This window comes from Abramis brama (assembly GCF_963993115.1).
Source record: "Abramis brama genome assembly, chromosome: 5".
NCBI classification, from domain to species: Eukaryota; Metazoa; Chordata; class Actinopteri; order Cypriniformes; family Leuciscidae; genus Abramis; species Abramis brama.
In genome coordinates, this window is record NC_139967.1 from 992,501 (window position 1) to 1,010,000 (window position 17,500).

The window sequence follows — 17,500 nt, forward strand, 5'->3', positions numbered from 1 at the left end:
CACAGTTAAAACAGTTAAAACAGCTAAAACAGTTAAAACACAGCTAAAACACAGCAAACAATACAGCTAAAATATAGTTAAAACACAGCTAAAACACAGCAAACAACACAGCTAAACACAGCTAAAACACAGCAAACAACACAGCTAAAACACAGCAAACACAGCTAAAACAGCTAAAACACAGTTAAAACACAGCTAAAATAGTTAAAACACAGCTAAAACAGATAAAACAGATAAAACACCGTTAAAACACAGCAAACAGCTAAAACACAGCAAACATAGCTAAAACACAGCAAACACAGCTGAAACAGTTAAAACTCAGCTAAAACACAGCAAACACAGCTAAAACACAGTTAAAACTCAGCTAAAACACAGCAAACATAGCTAAAACACAGCAAACATAGCTAAAACACAGCTAGAACACAGCTAAAACACAGCAAACAGCTAAAACACAGCTAAAACACAGCAAACAACATAGCTAAAACAGCTAAAACACAGTTAAAACACAGCTATTATAGTTAAAACAGCTAAACACTGCTAAAACACAGCAAACAACATAGCTAAAACAGCTAAAACACCGTTAAAACACAGCAAACAGCTAAAACACAACAAACATAGCTAAAACACAGCTAAAACACAGCAGACACAGCTAAAATACAGCAAACACAGCTAAAACACAGCTGAAACACAGTTAAAACACAGCTAAAACACAGCTAAACACAGTTAAAACAGCTAAAACATAGCTAAAACAGCTAAAACAGCAAACAGCTAAAACACAGCTAAAACACAGCAAACATAGCTAAAACACAGCAAACATAGCTAAAACACAGCAAACACAGCTGAAACAGTTAAAACTCAGCTAAAACACAGCAAACACAGTTAAAACTCAGCTAAAACACAGCAAACATAGCTAAAACACAGCTAAAACACAGCTAAAACACAGCTGAAACACAGTTAAAACACAGCTAAAACACAGCTAAACACAGCTAAAACAGCTAAAACAGCTAAAACAGCAAACAGCTAAAACACAGCAAACATAGCTAAAACACAGCAAACACAGCTGAAACAGTTAAATATCAGCTAAAACACAGCAAACATAGCTAAAACACAGCTAGAACACAGCTAAAACAGTTAAGTAATATTACAAAAAAACGGAAATGGAAAACAAGTGCGTTTTTAATAGAGACTTAAAAGTGGTCAAGGAAGGGGATCTTAATTTCTAAAGGCAGATTGTTCCACACCCGAGGCCCAGCCACAGATAACGCTCGATCCCCTCTTTGAGTCTGGAATGCGGGACTAATAAAAGGTTCTGGTCACTGGATCACTGGAGCCAAAACAATCTCTGTTACTGTAATCTCCTATTATCACTGTAAAGCTGCTTTGAAACAGTCTGTATTGTTAAAGCGCTGTATAAATGGAGACTTGACCTGATCTCAAACTTCTTGAAGGAGTATATATATGGTTGCAGCAGATAAATAGATGGGGGCGAGATCACGTAGAGAAACAAATAAAAGGATTTTAAAATCAATTCTGAATTTCATGGGCAGCCAGTGAAGGGTCCTCAGAATCGGGGTTAACCCATTTTCCGTGTCTTGTTTGTATATCTCACTGTAAAAGCCATTTGCCCCATAGGGACAAAATACAGTTAAAGCTACTGTAAAATTATTTTTAAATTATTAAAAAAATCTATTGCTAATAATTTATTTATTTTATATACACATTTTAAATTATTATACATATATTAATTAATTAATTTATTATTTAAATTTGTTATATATTTTTTTATTGTGTTATTTTCTGTATTTTATCATCTTGTTTGTATGTCTTACTGTAAAAGCCATGTGCCCCATAGGGACAAAATACAGTTAAAGTTACTTTAAAATTATTTAAAACAATTAATAATTTATTTATTGTATCAATTGTGCAAATAATAATTAATTGTGTGGAGCAAGATGCTCAACAAAATAGCAAGTTTGCACAAACAAACCGTTAAGAAAACAGACAGAATTAACAGTGCAGAATAAATGATTTCTGAGTTGATTTTGAGAAGGAATAAATTAAGGAAGTGTCTTTAAACAAACGAGTGATTAAGAAGAATGAACTAAAGATGAAGATGGAGGCTGAATGTGTCAGTAATAGTGCAACTGAACCACTTTTAGTGTTGATATGAGATGAGATTGTGTCGGTCTGTGGATGATTCTGACGTTCAGTGGATTCGTGAATTATTCATCGGAGTATTTTGGTATTTGTGTGTTCAGAGTGTGTCTGTTTCCAGAAAAACAAAAATATCAAACCTTGAGTGAGTTTGTGTCTGAATGCATGTAGTTTATATAACGTCAAACCAGAGTTTATTCAGACTCCTTCAACATTTCTCACATTATCACAGTTTATTCGCTATAGTTTAGAAAATGGTAATAAAATATGAGCAGAACTCAGTTGATATTTGACTGGTTTTGTCCGTCCTTCTGTTAGACTGTCTCACACATGAATTATGTTGAATATCTGTCAGCTGTTAAATTTAACTACACAATTAGATAATACCAGTTTAGCTCAACCAATCACCAAGCAATGCTTCATTGTGTTCAGTCTGTGTGTAAAAAGGTCGAATTAGCAATTAAAGAAAACACACTTCAGCAAAACATGATCAGCTCAAAGTGTCCGAATCATTTTTGGTCCCGAATGTTTATAAATGTCACTGATAGTCACTGAATGAAGAATTATTGGGTATAATATGTCACAGTTTACTGTATTTTGCTCTCCTCACTTACAGAAATGAACTATAGTGTCCTGATCACACTAGTAGAAATGATATCTGGTGTCTGAATAATTTTTGGTTTGACTGTAGATAATGTGCATGAATGTGAATGTTGTCGTAAAGTGTGTTTTGGGTTATATTTGTCAAATAATGACTGAACTTTGAGTGTAAAATAACTTTTGTGTAAAATAATCACCTGACGGCTTCACTAGAGGGAGCTGTTGAACGCATTGTGTAACTCATCACTTTTAACCATATAAACTCAACCCATCTCTGTCTTTACATGAGACTCGGAGTGTGTGAGACAGACTCTGAGTGTGTGAGACTCTGAGTGTGTGAGACTCTGAGTGTGTGAGACTCTGAGTGTGTGAGACTCTGAGTGTGTGAGACTCTGAGTGTGTGAGACAGACTCTTGAGTGTGTGAGACAGACTCTTGAGTGTGTGAGACAGACTCTTGAGTGTGTGAGACAGACTCTTGAGTGTGTGAGACAGACTCTGAGTGTGTGAGACAGACTCTTGAGTGTGTGAGACAGACTCTTGAGTGTGTGAGACAGACTCTTGAGTGTGTGAGACAGACTCTTGAGTGTGTGAGACTCGGAGTGTGTGAGACAGACTCTGAGTGTGTGAGACAGACTCTGAGTGTGTGAGACAGACTCTTGAGTGTGTGAGACAGACTCTTGAGTGTGTGAGACAGACTCTTGAGTGTGTGAGACAGACTCTTGAGTGTGTGAGACTCGGAGTGTGTGAGACAGACTCTTGAGTGTGTGAGACAGACTCTTGAGTGTGTGAGACAGACTCTTGAGTGTGTGAGACAGACTCTTGAGTGTGTGAGACAGACTCTTGAGTGTGTGAGACTCGGAGTGTGTGAGACAGACTCTTGAGTGTGTGAGACAGACTCTTGAGTGTGTGAGACAGACTCTTGAGTGTGTGAGACAGACTCTTGAGTGTGTGAGACAGACTCTGAGTGTGTGAGACAGACTCTTGAGTGTGTGAGACAGACTCTTGAGTGTGTGAGACAGACTCTTGAGTGTGTGAGACAGACTCTTGAGTGTGTGAGACTCGGAGTGTGTGAGACAGACTCTGAGTGTGTGAGACAGACTCTGAGTGTGTGAGACAGACTCTTGAGTGTGTGAGACAGACTCTTGAGTGTGTGAGACAGACTCTTGAGTGTGTGAGACAGACTCTTGAGTGTGTGAGACTCGGAGTGTGTGAGACAGACTCTTGAGTGTGTGAGACAGACTCTTGAGTGTGTGAGACAGACTCTTGAGTGTGTGAGACAGACTCTTGAGTGTGTGAGAGACTCTTGAGTGTGTGAGACAGACTCTGAGTGTGTGAGACAGACTCTTGAGTGTGTGAGACAGACTCTTGAGTGTGTGAGACAGACTCTGAGTGTGTGAGACAGACTCTGAGTGTGTGAGACAGACTCTGAGTGTGTGAGACAGACTCTTGAGTGTGTGAGACAGACTCTTGAGTGTGTGAGACAGACTCTGAGTGTGTGAGACAGACTCTTGAGTGTGTGAGACAGACTCTGAGTGTGTGAGACAGACTCTGAGTGTGTGAGACAGACTCTTGAGTGTGTGAGACAGACTCTTGAGTGTGTGAGACAGACTCTTGAGTGTGTGAGACAGACTCTTGAGTGTGTGAGACAGACTCTTGAGTGTGTGAGACAGACTCTTGAGTGTGTGAGACAGACTCTTGAGTGTGTGAGACAGACTCTTGAGTGTGTGAGACAGACTCTGAGTGTGTGAGACAGACTCTTGAGTGTGTGAGACAGACTCTTGAGTGTGTGAGACAGACTCTTGAGTGTGTGAGACAGACTCTTGAGTGTGTGAGACAGACTCTTGAGTGTGTGAGACTCGGAGTGTGTGAGACAGACTCTTGAGTGTGTGAGACAGACTCTTGAGTGTGTGAGACAGACTCTTGAGTGTGTGAGACAGACTCTTGAGTGTGTGAGACAGACTCTTGAGTGTGTGAGACTCGGAGTGTGTGAGACAGACTCTTGAGTGTGTGAGACAGACTCTTGAGTGTGTGAGACAGACTCTTGAGTGTGTGAGACAGACTCTTGAGTGTGTGAGACAGACTCTTGAGTGTGTGAGACAGACTCTTGAGTGTGTGAGACTCGGAGTGTGTGAGACAGACTCTGAGTGTGTGAGACTCGGAGTGTGTGAGACAGACTCTTGAGTGTGTGAGACTCGGAGTGTGTGAGACAGACTCGGAGTGTGTGAGACAGACTCTTGAGTGTGTGAGACTCGGAGTGTGTGAGACAGACAGACTCGGAGTGTGTGAGACTCGGAGTGTGTGAGACAGACTCTGAGTGTGTGAGACAGACTCTTGAGTGTGTGAGACTTTGAGTGTGTGAGACAGACTCTTGAGTGTGTGAGACTTTGAGTGTGTGAGACAGACTCTGAGTGTGTGAGACTCGGAGTGTGTGAGACAGACTCTTGAGTGTGTGAGACTCGGAGTGTGTGAGACAGACTCGGAGTGTGTGAGACAGACTCTTGAGTGTGTGAGACTCGGAGTGTGTGAGACAGACAGACTCGGAGTGTGTGAGACTCGGAGTGTGTGAGACAGACTCTTGAGTGTGTGAGACAGACTCTGAGTGTGTGAGACAGACTCTTGAGTGTGTGAGACAGACTCTTGAGTGTGTGAGACAGACTCTGAGTGTGTGAGACAGACTCTGAGTGTGTAAGACTCGGAGTGTGTGAGACAGACTCTTGAGTGTGTGAGACTCGGAGTGTGTGAGACAGACTCGGAGTGTGTGAGACAGACTCTTGAGTGTGTGAGACTTTGAGTGTGTGAGACAGACTCTTGAGTGTGTGAGACGTTGAGTGTGTGAGACAGACTCTGAGTGTGTGAGACTCGGAGTGTGTGAGACAGACTCTTGAGTGTGTGAGACTCGGAGTGTGTGAGACAGACTCGGAGTGTGTGAGACAGACTCTTGAGTGTGTGAGACAGACTCTTGAGTGTGTGAGAGACTCTTGAGTGTGTGAGACAGACTCTGAGTGTGTGAGACAGACTCTTGAGTGTGTGAGACAGACTCTTGAGTGTGTGAGACAGACTCTGAGTGTGTGAGACAGACTCTGAGTGTGTGAGACAGACTCTGAGTGTGTGAGACAGACTCTTGAGTGTGTGAGACAGACTCTTGAGTGTGTGAGACAGACTCTTGAGTGTGTGAGACAGACTCTGAGTGTGTGAGACAGACTCTGAGTGTGTAAGACTCGGAGTGTGTGAGACAGACTCTTGAGTGTGTGAGACTCGGAGTGTGTGAGACAGACTCGGAGTGTGTGAGACAGACTCTTGAGTGTGTGAGACTTTGAGTGTGTGAGACAGACTCTTGAGTGTGTGAGACTTTGAGTGTGTGAGACAGACTCTGAGTGTGTGAGACTCGGAGTGTGTGAGACAGACTCTTGAGTGTGTGAGACTCGGAGTGTGTGAGACAGACTCGGAGTGTGTGAGACAGACTCTTGAGTGTGTGAGACTCGGAGTGTGTGAGACAGACAGACTCGGAGTGTGTGAGACTCGGAGTGTGTGAGACAGACTCTTGAGTGTGTGAGACAGACTCTTGAGTGTGTGAGACAGACTCTGAGTGTGTGAGACAGACTCTGAGTGTGTGAGACAGACTCTGAGTGTGTGAGACAGACTCTTGAGTGTGTGAGACAGACTCTTGAGTGTGTGAGACAGACTCTTGAGTGTGTGAGACAGACTCTGAGTGTGTGAGACAGACTCTGAGTGTGTGAGTGTGTGAGACAGACTCTGAGTGTGTGAGACAGACTCTGAGTGTGTGAGACAGACTCTGAGTGTGTGAGACAGACTCTGAGTGTGTGAGTCAGATGCAGTGTGTTTTTCATTGTTTCTGACAGAGTGTTTGATGAAGATTCATCTAACACGATGACACACACCTATGATTAAGTATGTTACACAGAGTCTGTGCCAACAGAGCGATATAATCTACTGGAGAAAGTTCTGGATCAGAGGCTGTGTGTTAAAGAGACAGTGCTGCTAAAACTGAGCAGCGTTTCTTCAAGTCTTTTAAATTCAATTTAAAAAAAAATCTGGTTTAGTGTCATTAATGTTGAATCTGCTGCATTGCATCTTTTTGCAGTTTGTTTGAGTGTGTGGAAGTGAGAATATGATTTAAAAAATACAGAATAATTGCTTTTATGATACTTTAATGGAGCTTTTATGGTATTTTATGGCATTTTGGGAGTACATGACATGTGCGAAGTCATCTAAATTCAGATTTTAAACCCACTAATGTTCCTCTTTATAAAAGATGCAGTGTGTCACTGGCGACACCAAGCAAAATAATACAAATAATGACAGTTTTCAAACAGGTTTTCTCGACGAAGTTAAACTTTTTTAGCATCTTACCCCACGAGTGCCACATTTTTAAGAATGAGAAGTAAAATAAATTGTATCGGTATAATATATGACATTTTTTTTAGAGTTCCATGTTTTTTATACACATTTTTTTAGTCTTTTTAATTTTTTCTAGTGACACTCAGTCCTTAAGTCTTTATACGAAGCTTGTTTCCGCCACAGAATAAAAACTGAGACTTTTTTTCTCAAAATTCTGTCTATTTTCTCAGAATTGGGATTTTTCTCACAATTACAAGAAATAGTCCAAATTGTATAAACTCTGACTGTGTGCGTGTGTGTGAGTGTGTATATATGTGTGTGTGTGTGTGTTCGCGTGTGTTTGTATGTATGTATGTGTGTATGTCTGTCTGTCTGTGTGTGTATGTCTGTGTGTGTGTGTCTGTGTGTGTGTCTCTGTATGTGTGTGTGTATGTCTGGATGTGTGTGTGTGTCTCTGTATGTGTGTGTGTATGTCTGGATGTGTGTGTGTGTGTGTATGTATGTAGAAAATCCTTTGGCTTTTATCCCAAACAACTGGAAAAAGAATAGAAATTAGTTGGTCATAAAGTTGGCTTTTAAAAAGCTTAAAAGAGTAGAAGAAATGACTATCTGAGAGCAGAGTGACTGATCATATTCCAGCCGAGGGGAATCTGACGGGCTGGAACACACACACACACACACACACACACACACACACACACACACACACACACACACACACACACACACACACGTGTAAAACACTCCTCCTGCGGCCCCATGCAGCTGTGAGGCCCAGAGGAGGTCTCTCTCTCTCTCTCTCTGTCTCTCTCTCTCTCTCTCTCTCTCTCTCTCTTCTCTCTCTCTCTCTCTCTCTTCTCTCTCTCTCTCTGTCTCTCTCTCTCTCTTCTCTCTCTCTCTCTGTCTCTCTCTCTGTCTCTCTCTCTCTGTCTCTCTCTCTCTGTCTCTCTCTCTCTCTCTCTCTCTCTCTCTCTGTCTCTCTCTCTCCCTCTCTCTCTCCCTCTCTCTCTCTCTCTCTCTCTCTCTCTTTCCCCTCTCCCGCCCTCCCTCGCTCTCTCTCCGTGTGTGAATCAGAGCGCTGCAGATCTGCTGTCGGGAGTCTCCGGCTGGCTAGGGGAATGTGTGGATCGCCACAACGGTTCTCAGTGTGGATTTAACCGTGTCTCTCGCGCAGGATTACCGTCGGGATTGCGTTGGGAATACCGTCGGGGATCGTGCTGGTGAAATCGAGGATGTGTGTGTGTGTCACAGAAGCAGGAGGAACGTGTTTCTCGTCGACCTCGGGTGACCGTCTCCCGCTGGAAAACCGGGATTAGATCCGAGAGTTTCGGGATCATGAACTCAGGAGTGTCTGTGAATGAGGGAAACGAGGTGAGACTCGTTTGATGAAGGTCTGACTGCGACGTGCGGCTCTGAAACGGTGTGTGTGTCGTCTGACCGACACACACACACACACACACAGTTCTGATGTTGTTAAACTTGTTTGAAATCTTCATTTCAGTATTTCAGCTTCTCTCTCATGTTAAATTCAGGATTAGATCGTGTTCGATCGCCCTCTCGCTCCGGATATAAAACCGCTGAAATCACGTCACATTAACTTTTTATTAACAGAATCTACTATGGAGGGATAATGGATACTTATTAAATCTGCATTGAAATAATTAGGAAATGTTCTCAAGAAAATAAAAAATAAAGTGAAAAGTGAATGTAAAGTGCAAATTGTATTAATACACGTTTAGCCTATAGTTGGCTTAAATTTTCTTGTCTCTTAATTTAATTTAATTTAATTGTCTCTTAATAATTAAAATGTCAATTATAAATTGTTTTTTTATTTAGATAATCCTTATGAAATTAAAATGAAAAACACCTTGAAACAGAAGTTATTTTGTCAGCTATATTTGCAGCTCGCTGTTTTTTAAGCATCTCACGCCATGAGCTCCACATTTTAAAGAATTTATTTATTGGTTCCATGTTTTTTAATACACATTTTTATATTCTGTAAAGTTCTCAGCCTCAGTTATAAAGCCTCTCATGGGATAGACTCATTATATTTATTTATTTATTTATTTATTTATTTATTTATAAATAAATAAAATCTAGGGATGCACCGATATGAAAATTTTGGCCGATACCGATAATTCTTTATATTTGAAAGCCGATAACCGATATATCGGCCGATAAATCGAAATCCAAATTTATATATAAGTTTTGAGAGCCTGATTACAAAAACAAAAGTCTCACTATTAAAATTTATGTCCCAAACATCCCAAACACACAATTATAATGTTCTCATGATAATTTTCTGTAGCCGATATGACAGACTTGCGCTGCACATGTTGCGCTGAACTGTATTTTCCTTTTCTGAAGTGATTCCAATCATATTTCAAGTTATTAAAAACCATCATGTTGAACAGTGCGCATCTGAAGGAAATAATACATTAATTATCGGCTTTAATATATCAGACAAATTTTCATATCGGGCCGATAACGATAACATTAAAAATGAACACATATCGGCCGATATCGATATGGTGGCCGATATATCGTGCATCTCTAACAAAATCCTTATTCTGTCATCCTAAACTGGAAAATCACGTTATTACATTGGAAAGTGTGGCAACAGTGTTTTATTTTACATTCATACATTTTGCACCATGCTCACATTTCATTAGTCTTTTTTTTTTTTTACAAATACTTAATTAAATGCATGTATAAAAATGTATAATGAAATGAATTGTTTATTCTGTCTCTCCATAAACTAGTGCTTGTTAATTACGGCCCTTAATTGTAATTGTATCAACTTTTATATATAAAGAATTATCGGTTATCGGTATAGGCAAAAATATGTTCATATCGGTGCATCCCTAGTTAATGCACATCTTGGCGTTTCCATCCAGCGTTTATTTTTTTTATGCAATATACCAAAATGCACATAGAAAATAGTTGGATGGAAGCATAGCCGCTGCCACCTTGAGTTAAAGCAGACGAAAAATACATTTTCCACTATATTCCTGTAATGACTTGTAGTGTGTTTTAAGAGCTGCCGTCGTTTGAGTGTCAGGGATATTCAGTCAAACCAGAGTTTATTCAGACACCTTCAACATTTCTCACATTATCACAGTTTATTCGCTATAGTTTAGAAAATGGTGATAAAATATGAGCAGAACTCAGTTGATATTTGCCTGGTTTTGTCCGTCCTTCTGTTAGACTGTCTCACACATGAATTATGTTGAATATCTGTCAGCTGTTAAATTTAACTACACAATTAGAAAATACCAGTTTAGCTCAACCAATCACCAAGCAATGCTTCATTGTGTTCAGTCTGTGTGTAAAAAGAGCATTAGCAATTAAAGAAAACACACTTCAGCAAAACATGATCAGGTCAAAGTGTCCGAATCATTTTTGGTCCCAAATTTTCTGAATGAAGAATTTTTGGTTATAATATCTCACAATTTACTTTATTTTGCTCTCCTCACTCACATATGAACTACGGTGTCCTGCACACACTAGTAAAGAAATATAAAAAAATATATTTGGTGTCTGAATAATTTTTGGTTTGACTGTAATTGAATCCCAACACCAAAAGCCACACTTAATAGGGAACACCTTTGATTTGGACCTGCTAGCGTAACATTTTAATTGTCCAAACACGTGTTTATCGGAGATGTGCTGCTCTTCTCTTCTGAACAGCTGCCGCTTGTCAAGGAACGCAGTTTTTTATGGACGAGAGAATAAAGGCTTGTGTTTAGGGATGTTCACAGATGTTTTCCGCTCGCATTGCTCCTGAAGTGAGGAGTATAAGAGCACTTAAACAGCGTCTCAGGGGGTTTTACCTGCTAAATGATTGTTTACTGCATGGCATCAGAAATAATTGTGAAATATCCCTCAGTTTGTACAAGTGTTTTTAACAGTCTCACGTTCAGAACTTGGAGAATCAAGTTCGTGTCAGTCAAAAATTACCGAATTGTTTTTCTTTTTTTTCAGTAGTTCGATAATGTTTTTTATTAAATATTTTGTATTTTTAGGGTGATTGTATGGTACTAAATTATATTTACGCTGTATTTATAATCCATTTATTCACTTTTTGAGCATAGACCTGAAAATTTATTTCCAAATGAAACTGTGGTAAATCTTGAATGCTTTAGAGCGACAGACTTCAGTTTGATTTCTTTTCATAGACTACACTTGGCAGATTATTCCTGAAGAGTGTTTTGCTGCGCATGAATTCCTCTGCTTGGAGACGCGAGACAGACTTTGTTTCGGCAGACGGCCAGAAATAAGAGCATTGTTTTATAAGCACAGGCCACTGTCTATTTTTATCTGTGCGTTGCCTCTTGACTCTGATGTAGTGTGTGTTCAGGTCTCGCTGTAGTGTTTGTTTATGTTTATGTTTTATTTGTATATGTCCTCGAAGGGCAATTGGTTTTACAGCAAGACAGCATACAAAGGGACAATTTACAATACATTAAAAATTCTGTAAAAGTTAAATTACATTTAAAATTTTAAAATTAACACGAAAATAAGTACACACACAAAGTACATACGCAGAACCCAAACAACTACTTCCTTCCACCTACTCCCCCCATACCCGAATTTAACAGAGAGATGGAAGTAGGAATAAATGAATGTTTATACCTGTCACTTCTAACAGAGGGAAATCTCAATCGAGATCCTGAGGGTAGAAACTGAAACTCAGAATAGAGAGGATGTGAAGTAACTAACTAACTAATCGGGCTTTCCTAACTACCTGCTGGTTATACAGGTCGGTAGGGTGACTCTGCTGAACTCCTAATGTCTTACTGCTAGTATTTACTATTTTCACCAAAGCAGTCTTTGCCTTCACACCAAGAATTCCATACCAGCATAACATAGTAAATGTTAGAACCGACTCAATATAAGATTTGTAAAACAAAATCATTAACGACCTATCAACTTTAGATTTGGACCGTCTCTATAGACAGTACAGACGTTGCTGGCCCCTTTTACAAATCGTCTCCACATTTACATTAAAATTCAGCTTGTTGTCAATCACACACCCCAGATACTTATATGATTCCACAACATCAACCTCCTGCTCTTTGATAGTTGTTCTCTTAAGATCAATTTGATTACGCCTAAAATCGATAATCATGTCTTTCGTTTTTAACACATTTATTTGCAGGAATGCATCGTTGCACCAATGAACAAAATCATCTACCACAGGGCCATGGTCGCATTCACCAACACCAAGAAGGCTGACAATCGCTGAATCATTTGCAAATTTTACAATAAATCTATTGTCATGCCTACTTCTACAATCATCAGTGTATAGGATATACAGGAGTGGAGAAAGGACACATCCCTGAGGATGAAGACAATACCTCTGACAAACAACCATTAATCCTTACTCTCTGAATGCGATCAGTTAGAAAGTCAAGGATCCAACCAACAATACTAAAATCAAAGCCAAAACTTAAAACTTCTCGTTGTATCGTGTTAAAAGCGGATGAAAAATCTTCTTCTAGTCTTAGTTCCCTCTAGATGCTTAAGTACCAAATTCACCAAAGTGGCCGTAGCATCCTACCCTCAGGATCGCGCTTGAGATCTCCCTCTGTTAGAAGTAACAGGTATAAACATTCATTTATTCCTACTTCCTCAGATTTAGCGGGTTTGTAAAGCTCTCGCTCTGATCGATGTGAAGGGAGGAGAGAGAGAAGTGTGTGTGTGAGAGAGAGAGAGAGAGAGAAAAGCTTGTGTTGTGTGTGACGGCCGAGACTGTGATTTATGACAAACTCACTCGAGAGGAAAACACTGCGATTTACAGGCCCTTCAACAATGAGCCAGTGTGGATTATATGACACCAGCTTTTATTCTCTACACATTTACAGCGTGCTTTATGAAACCCGCGGGGTTTCCGCTCAACACACAGCGCTTTAGTGTTGCACAGCAGCTCATTAGTTAATAACCTTAATGAATTGATGTGTGAAATCAATCAAGGAGGGTTTATGCATTTGAAACTTCCTGCCACTGTCTAATTCTGAATCCAAATAATTCATGCAGAGTCGAAGTCTGGTTCACTCTTCTGTCTTTATCATTCTGTCTAATACTCTTATGAATCAGACATGATGATATCTGAGAGTATCGACTGACAGCTTATTTGGACTTCAGATTATATTGACTGAATTTTTTATATTTGGTATATAATTGTGTGTGTGATGTGTGAGAGAGAGAGAGAGAGAGAGTGAGAGTGAGTGAGTGTGTGTCTGTGATTGAGTGTGTCTGAGTGTGTGTGTGTCAGTGAGTGTGTGTCAGTGAGTGAGTGAGTGTGTGTCAGTGAGTGAGTGAGTGAGTGAGTGTGTGTCTGTGATTGAGTGTGTGTGTGTGTGAGAGTGAGTGAGTGAGTGTGTGTCAGTGAGTGAGTGTCTGAGTGAGTGTGTGAGTGAGTGAGTGAGTGAGTGTGTGTGTCTGAGTGAGTGAGTGAGTGAGTGTGTGTGTGTGTGTGTGTATGTGAGAGTGAGTGAGTGAGTGAGTGTGTGTCTGTGAGTGAGTGTGTGTGTGTGTGTGTGTGAGAGAGAGAGAGAGAGAGAAAGAGTGAGTGAGAGTGAGTGAGTGAGTGTGTGTCTGAGTGAGTGAGTGTGTGTCTGTGATTGAGTGTGTCTGAGTGTGTGTGTGTGTGTGAGTGAGTGTGTGTCAGTGAGTGTGTGTGAGTGAGTGAGTGTGTGTCAGTGAGTGAGTGAGTGAGTGTGTGTCTGTGATTGAGTGTGTGTGTGTGTGTGAGAGTGAGTGAGTGAGTGAGTGTGTGTCAGTGAGTGAGTGAGTGTGTGTCAGTGAGTGAGTGTCTGAGTGAGTGTGTGTGTCTGAGTGAGTGAGTGAGTGAGTGTGTGTGTGTGTGTGTGTGAGAGAGAGAGAAAGAGAGTGTGAGTGTGTGTGTGTGTGAGTGTGAGTGTGTGTCTGTGTGTGTGTGAGAGAGAGAGAGAGAAAGATGTGTGTGTGTGTGAGTGTCATTTTAGTATAATTTTTAATATGTACTCAGATCATGGTTTGCACAGAATCCTGGTGGACGTTCCCTGTCGGTGTTTCTGGAATATTGCTCAGATGTTTGAGTCGCCGCTGATGTTTAAATGATGAATGATGAGGAAGACTGATGTATGATGTGAAGCCCTCATGATTGCTCGTGTTGTAAAGGCATGACTGTGCAGCTGCTCAGATGTTCCGGCTCACAGATGGACGAGTTTAAATAGATTTTTATGGAAGTTTTGACGGTTTTATCAGTGGTTAGAGTTAGACCGTAGTTTGCATGGTGAAATATTTTCATAAATCTTTAAAGTAACCCTCATTTAAAATGCACCACCACAGCCGTACACAATTACACACCTTCAGCTGTTGTGTCGTATACAGTGTTATTATAGAGTGTGTGTGTGTGTGTGTGTGTGTGAGAGTGTGTTTGTATGCACGTTTGTGTGTGAGAGTGTGTTATAGTGTGTGTGTGTGTGTGTGAGAGAGAGAGAGTGTGTGACTGATTGTGTGTGTTTGTGTGCACGTTTGTTATAATTGTGTGTGTGTGTGTGTGTGTGCGAGTGTGAGAGAGAGAGTGTGTGTGTTTGTGTGCGCGTTTGTGTGCGAGAGAGTGTGTTGTTATAGTGTGTGTGTGACTGTGAATGTGTGTGTTTGTGTGTGTGAGAGAGTGTGTATGAGAGTGAATGTGACTGTGTGTGTATGTATGTATGTGAGAGAGAGGGAGTGTGTGGGAGTGTGACTGTGTGTGTGTGTGTGTCACTGAGGCCTCTGAGCGAGTGTGTACAGAGATAATTCACCTTTCACAGATCATTAAGCTGGAAAACGAAGGTGTGAGCAGCACCTCGAGCTCCTTCACCCCTTCAGACAGAATAAACAGAGCATTTACTCCGCAGCCTCGGCTCATAAACACCCCTGAGCACAAACACACACTTTATTTCGCGCTCTCAGGTTTCATGGGGGAATTATATATATATATATATATATATATATATATATATATATATATATATATATATTTATATTTATTTATTTTTTTTTTCCTACTTGGAGAAAGATCTCCAAAAATGATATCTCGAAATTTTCTAGGATTTTGTTAATAATGATGATTAAACGATATTTTGTCTTGCTACGTTGATATTTCAAAAATAGAAATATGAAATTAAAACGAGTGAGTCAACATGAGTCATTCAGTCAACCGATTCATTTAAGCAGCTGATTCATTTTGGAGTCAAGTGACTCCAGTTCACATGCTATATGTCCTAAATAGTATTTAAAGTAGTTTGTCTAATATTCTGCTACACACTCACAAGTATGTCGTTTTTCTTCACAAAAACCGCACATACTTTTATGGCGACGCAGCAACTGTCTTTATGAATGTGTCACTGAATCAGTCACTCACCCGATTCCTTCAAAATGACAAAACACAGCTGTGTGAAGATGCACAACAGTGTAATAGTTCAGCTTAGACGTAATGTAATATTTTGAAGACACTTTTGAAGTCAAACCTAGTGTGATATGCAAATGAGATGCAAATAAGATTTAAAGGGAGATTTAAATTTGAGTGTTTTATACTTACTAAACTCAATTTTATAACTTTTTTTTTATTTATTTTTTTATGCGTGCGATACGTATTGTCTAGGATAATATCAGAATTGCCCCGTATGAGTTTTGTTTCTTATATTTATATCATATGATATAATCGAGTTAAGTCAACTTTATTTGATTTGAATAGCGTATAATAGGATGCATGATATATCAGCCACCATATCGATATCGGCCGATATATGTTCATATTTAATGTTATCGTTATCGGCCCGATAATAAAATTTGTCCGATATATTAAAGCCGATAAATAATGTATTATTTCCTTCAGCTGAGACACTTCAGATGCGCACTGTTCAACATGATGATTATGGCTTGAAATATGATTGAAAATCACTTCAAAAAAAGGAAGTGCAAGTCTGTCATATCGGCTACATAAAATTATCATGAGAACATCATTATAATTGTGTGTTTGAGACATGGATTTTACTGGTGAGACTTTTGTTTTTGTAATCAGGCTCTCAAAAATGATATAAAAATTTGGATTTAGATTTATCGGCCGATATATCGGTTGTCGGCTTTCAAATATAAAGATTTATCGGTATCGGACAAATTTTTCATATCGGTGCAATCCTATTTTTATACAATGTGATTTCACAATGACAAACGCTTATAATTAAGTAAACAAATAAAATTTTGGCTGTAAAGCAGCTCTAAAAAGACAATAGTGTCATTATTCAGCTGAATTTATTTCAGATTTGTTCTCATCCATTACTTTAAAGTTGTTAGTTACATTTTTGACACAGTATTGTCGGTTTCTGCTCTATTTCTCCTGTGTTTTGATCCGGAGATTCCTCTACTCTTTCAGAAGATGCGTAACAGCGCCCCCTACCGTATAACAGTGGAAACATGAATTAATCAGCATCTTGAAGGAATCGGGTCGTTGATTCAGTGACTGATTTAGAAAGAATGAATCAGCTGTTTAAACAAATCAGTATAGACTCACTCATTAAGCTGCCACCTACTGGCCATTTTAGTTTCATACTTATAGTCTCCCTGCTGTCAATAATTGTATCCCTTAAAACTCATCTTTGATCACCAAAATTACATATTTAAATGTATGTACATATTCATGCCTTAAAATATCGTGAATGTAACTCGACACCCTTGCCTCATTTAGTATGTGTGGGTCTATGAATATGCAAATGAGCCCCGCCTCCACTCACTCACTCAGCTCAGAGATCCACTGGTTGACGATCACACGTTGATCTGATTGGTTACAAGGTAGTTTGTGACGTCAGAAACACCAGCGATTTCAAAGCGTGTTTTTGAGACTGTCTTTGGTTCACTGCAGTTTTAAGGAGGAAATACTCAGCAATGGAGTCGACTTATGAATTTACACATGGTTTGTCTTAAAGCAGATTAAAAACACCACATATAAACAACATTAAAAGCTGGATTTTCGCCACACATTTTAAAAGTATCAGTTCTTTGTTTTGAAATATCAAAGTATCCCAAAAGATATGTGCACACTCTGATGTAAATTGTAATTGTGTGCTTAGTATTAACTGTGTATTATCTGTATGAAGCTGCACTGTTTTAAGTATTTTCACCTTCATCAAATGACGTGTCAGAGTGATTTGGTTTGATCAGTTTTTATGAAGCTCACTGCAGTTTGTGAAGTCCGAGATCAATGGCGTTGGTGTTATTTCAGCGAAGATAGTTCGTAGTCAGGCATGTGTAAGATCATTGCTCAGTCATGTGATCCTCCAGCTCCTGATTTATATGTAACTCTTATATTTGTCTGTGCGTTTGGCAGAATGTGGATGTTATGGGGCGTTTGTGCCT

General features: G+C 39.6%; 1 protein-coding gene across 2 annotated transcripts in view; it reads left to right on the top strand.

The window, feature by feature from the left end:
• mcc (MCC regulator of WNT signaling pathway) overlaps positions 1-17,500 on the top strand; it is a 91,381-nt gene that overhangs the window by 12,689 nt on the left and 61,192 nt on the right. Inside the window, exon 1 of one of the 2 annotated variants that reach the window (XM_084114924.1) lies at positions 8,045-8,485. The exons of the other annotated variant lie outside the window; for it this stretch is intronic. Coding sequence (XP_083971050.1) covers positions 8,450-8,485 — 36 coding nt within the window. The 5' untranslated portion in view covers positions 8,045-8,449. Of the gene's footprint in view, positions 1-8,044; positions 8,486-17,500 lie in introns of those variants that run through there. 2 annotated transcript variants of the gene reach the window in all.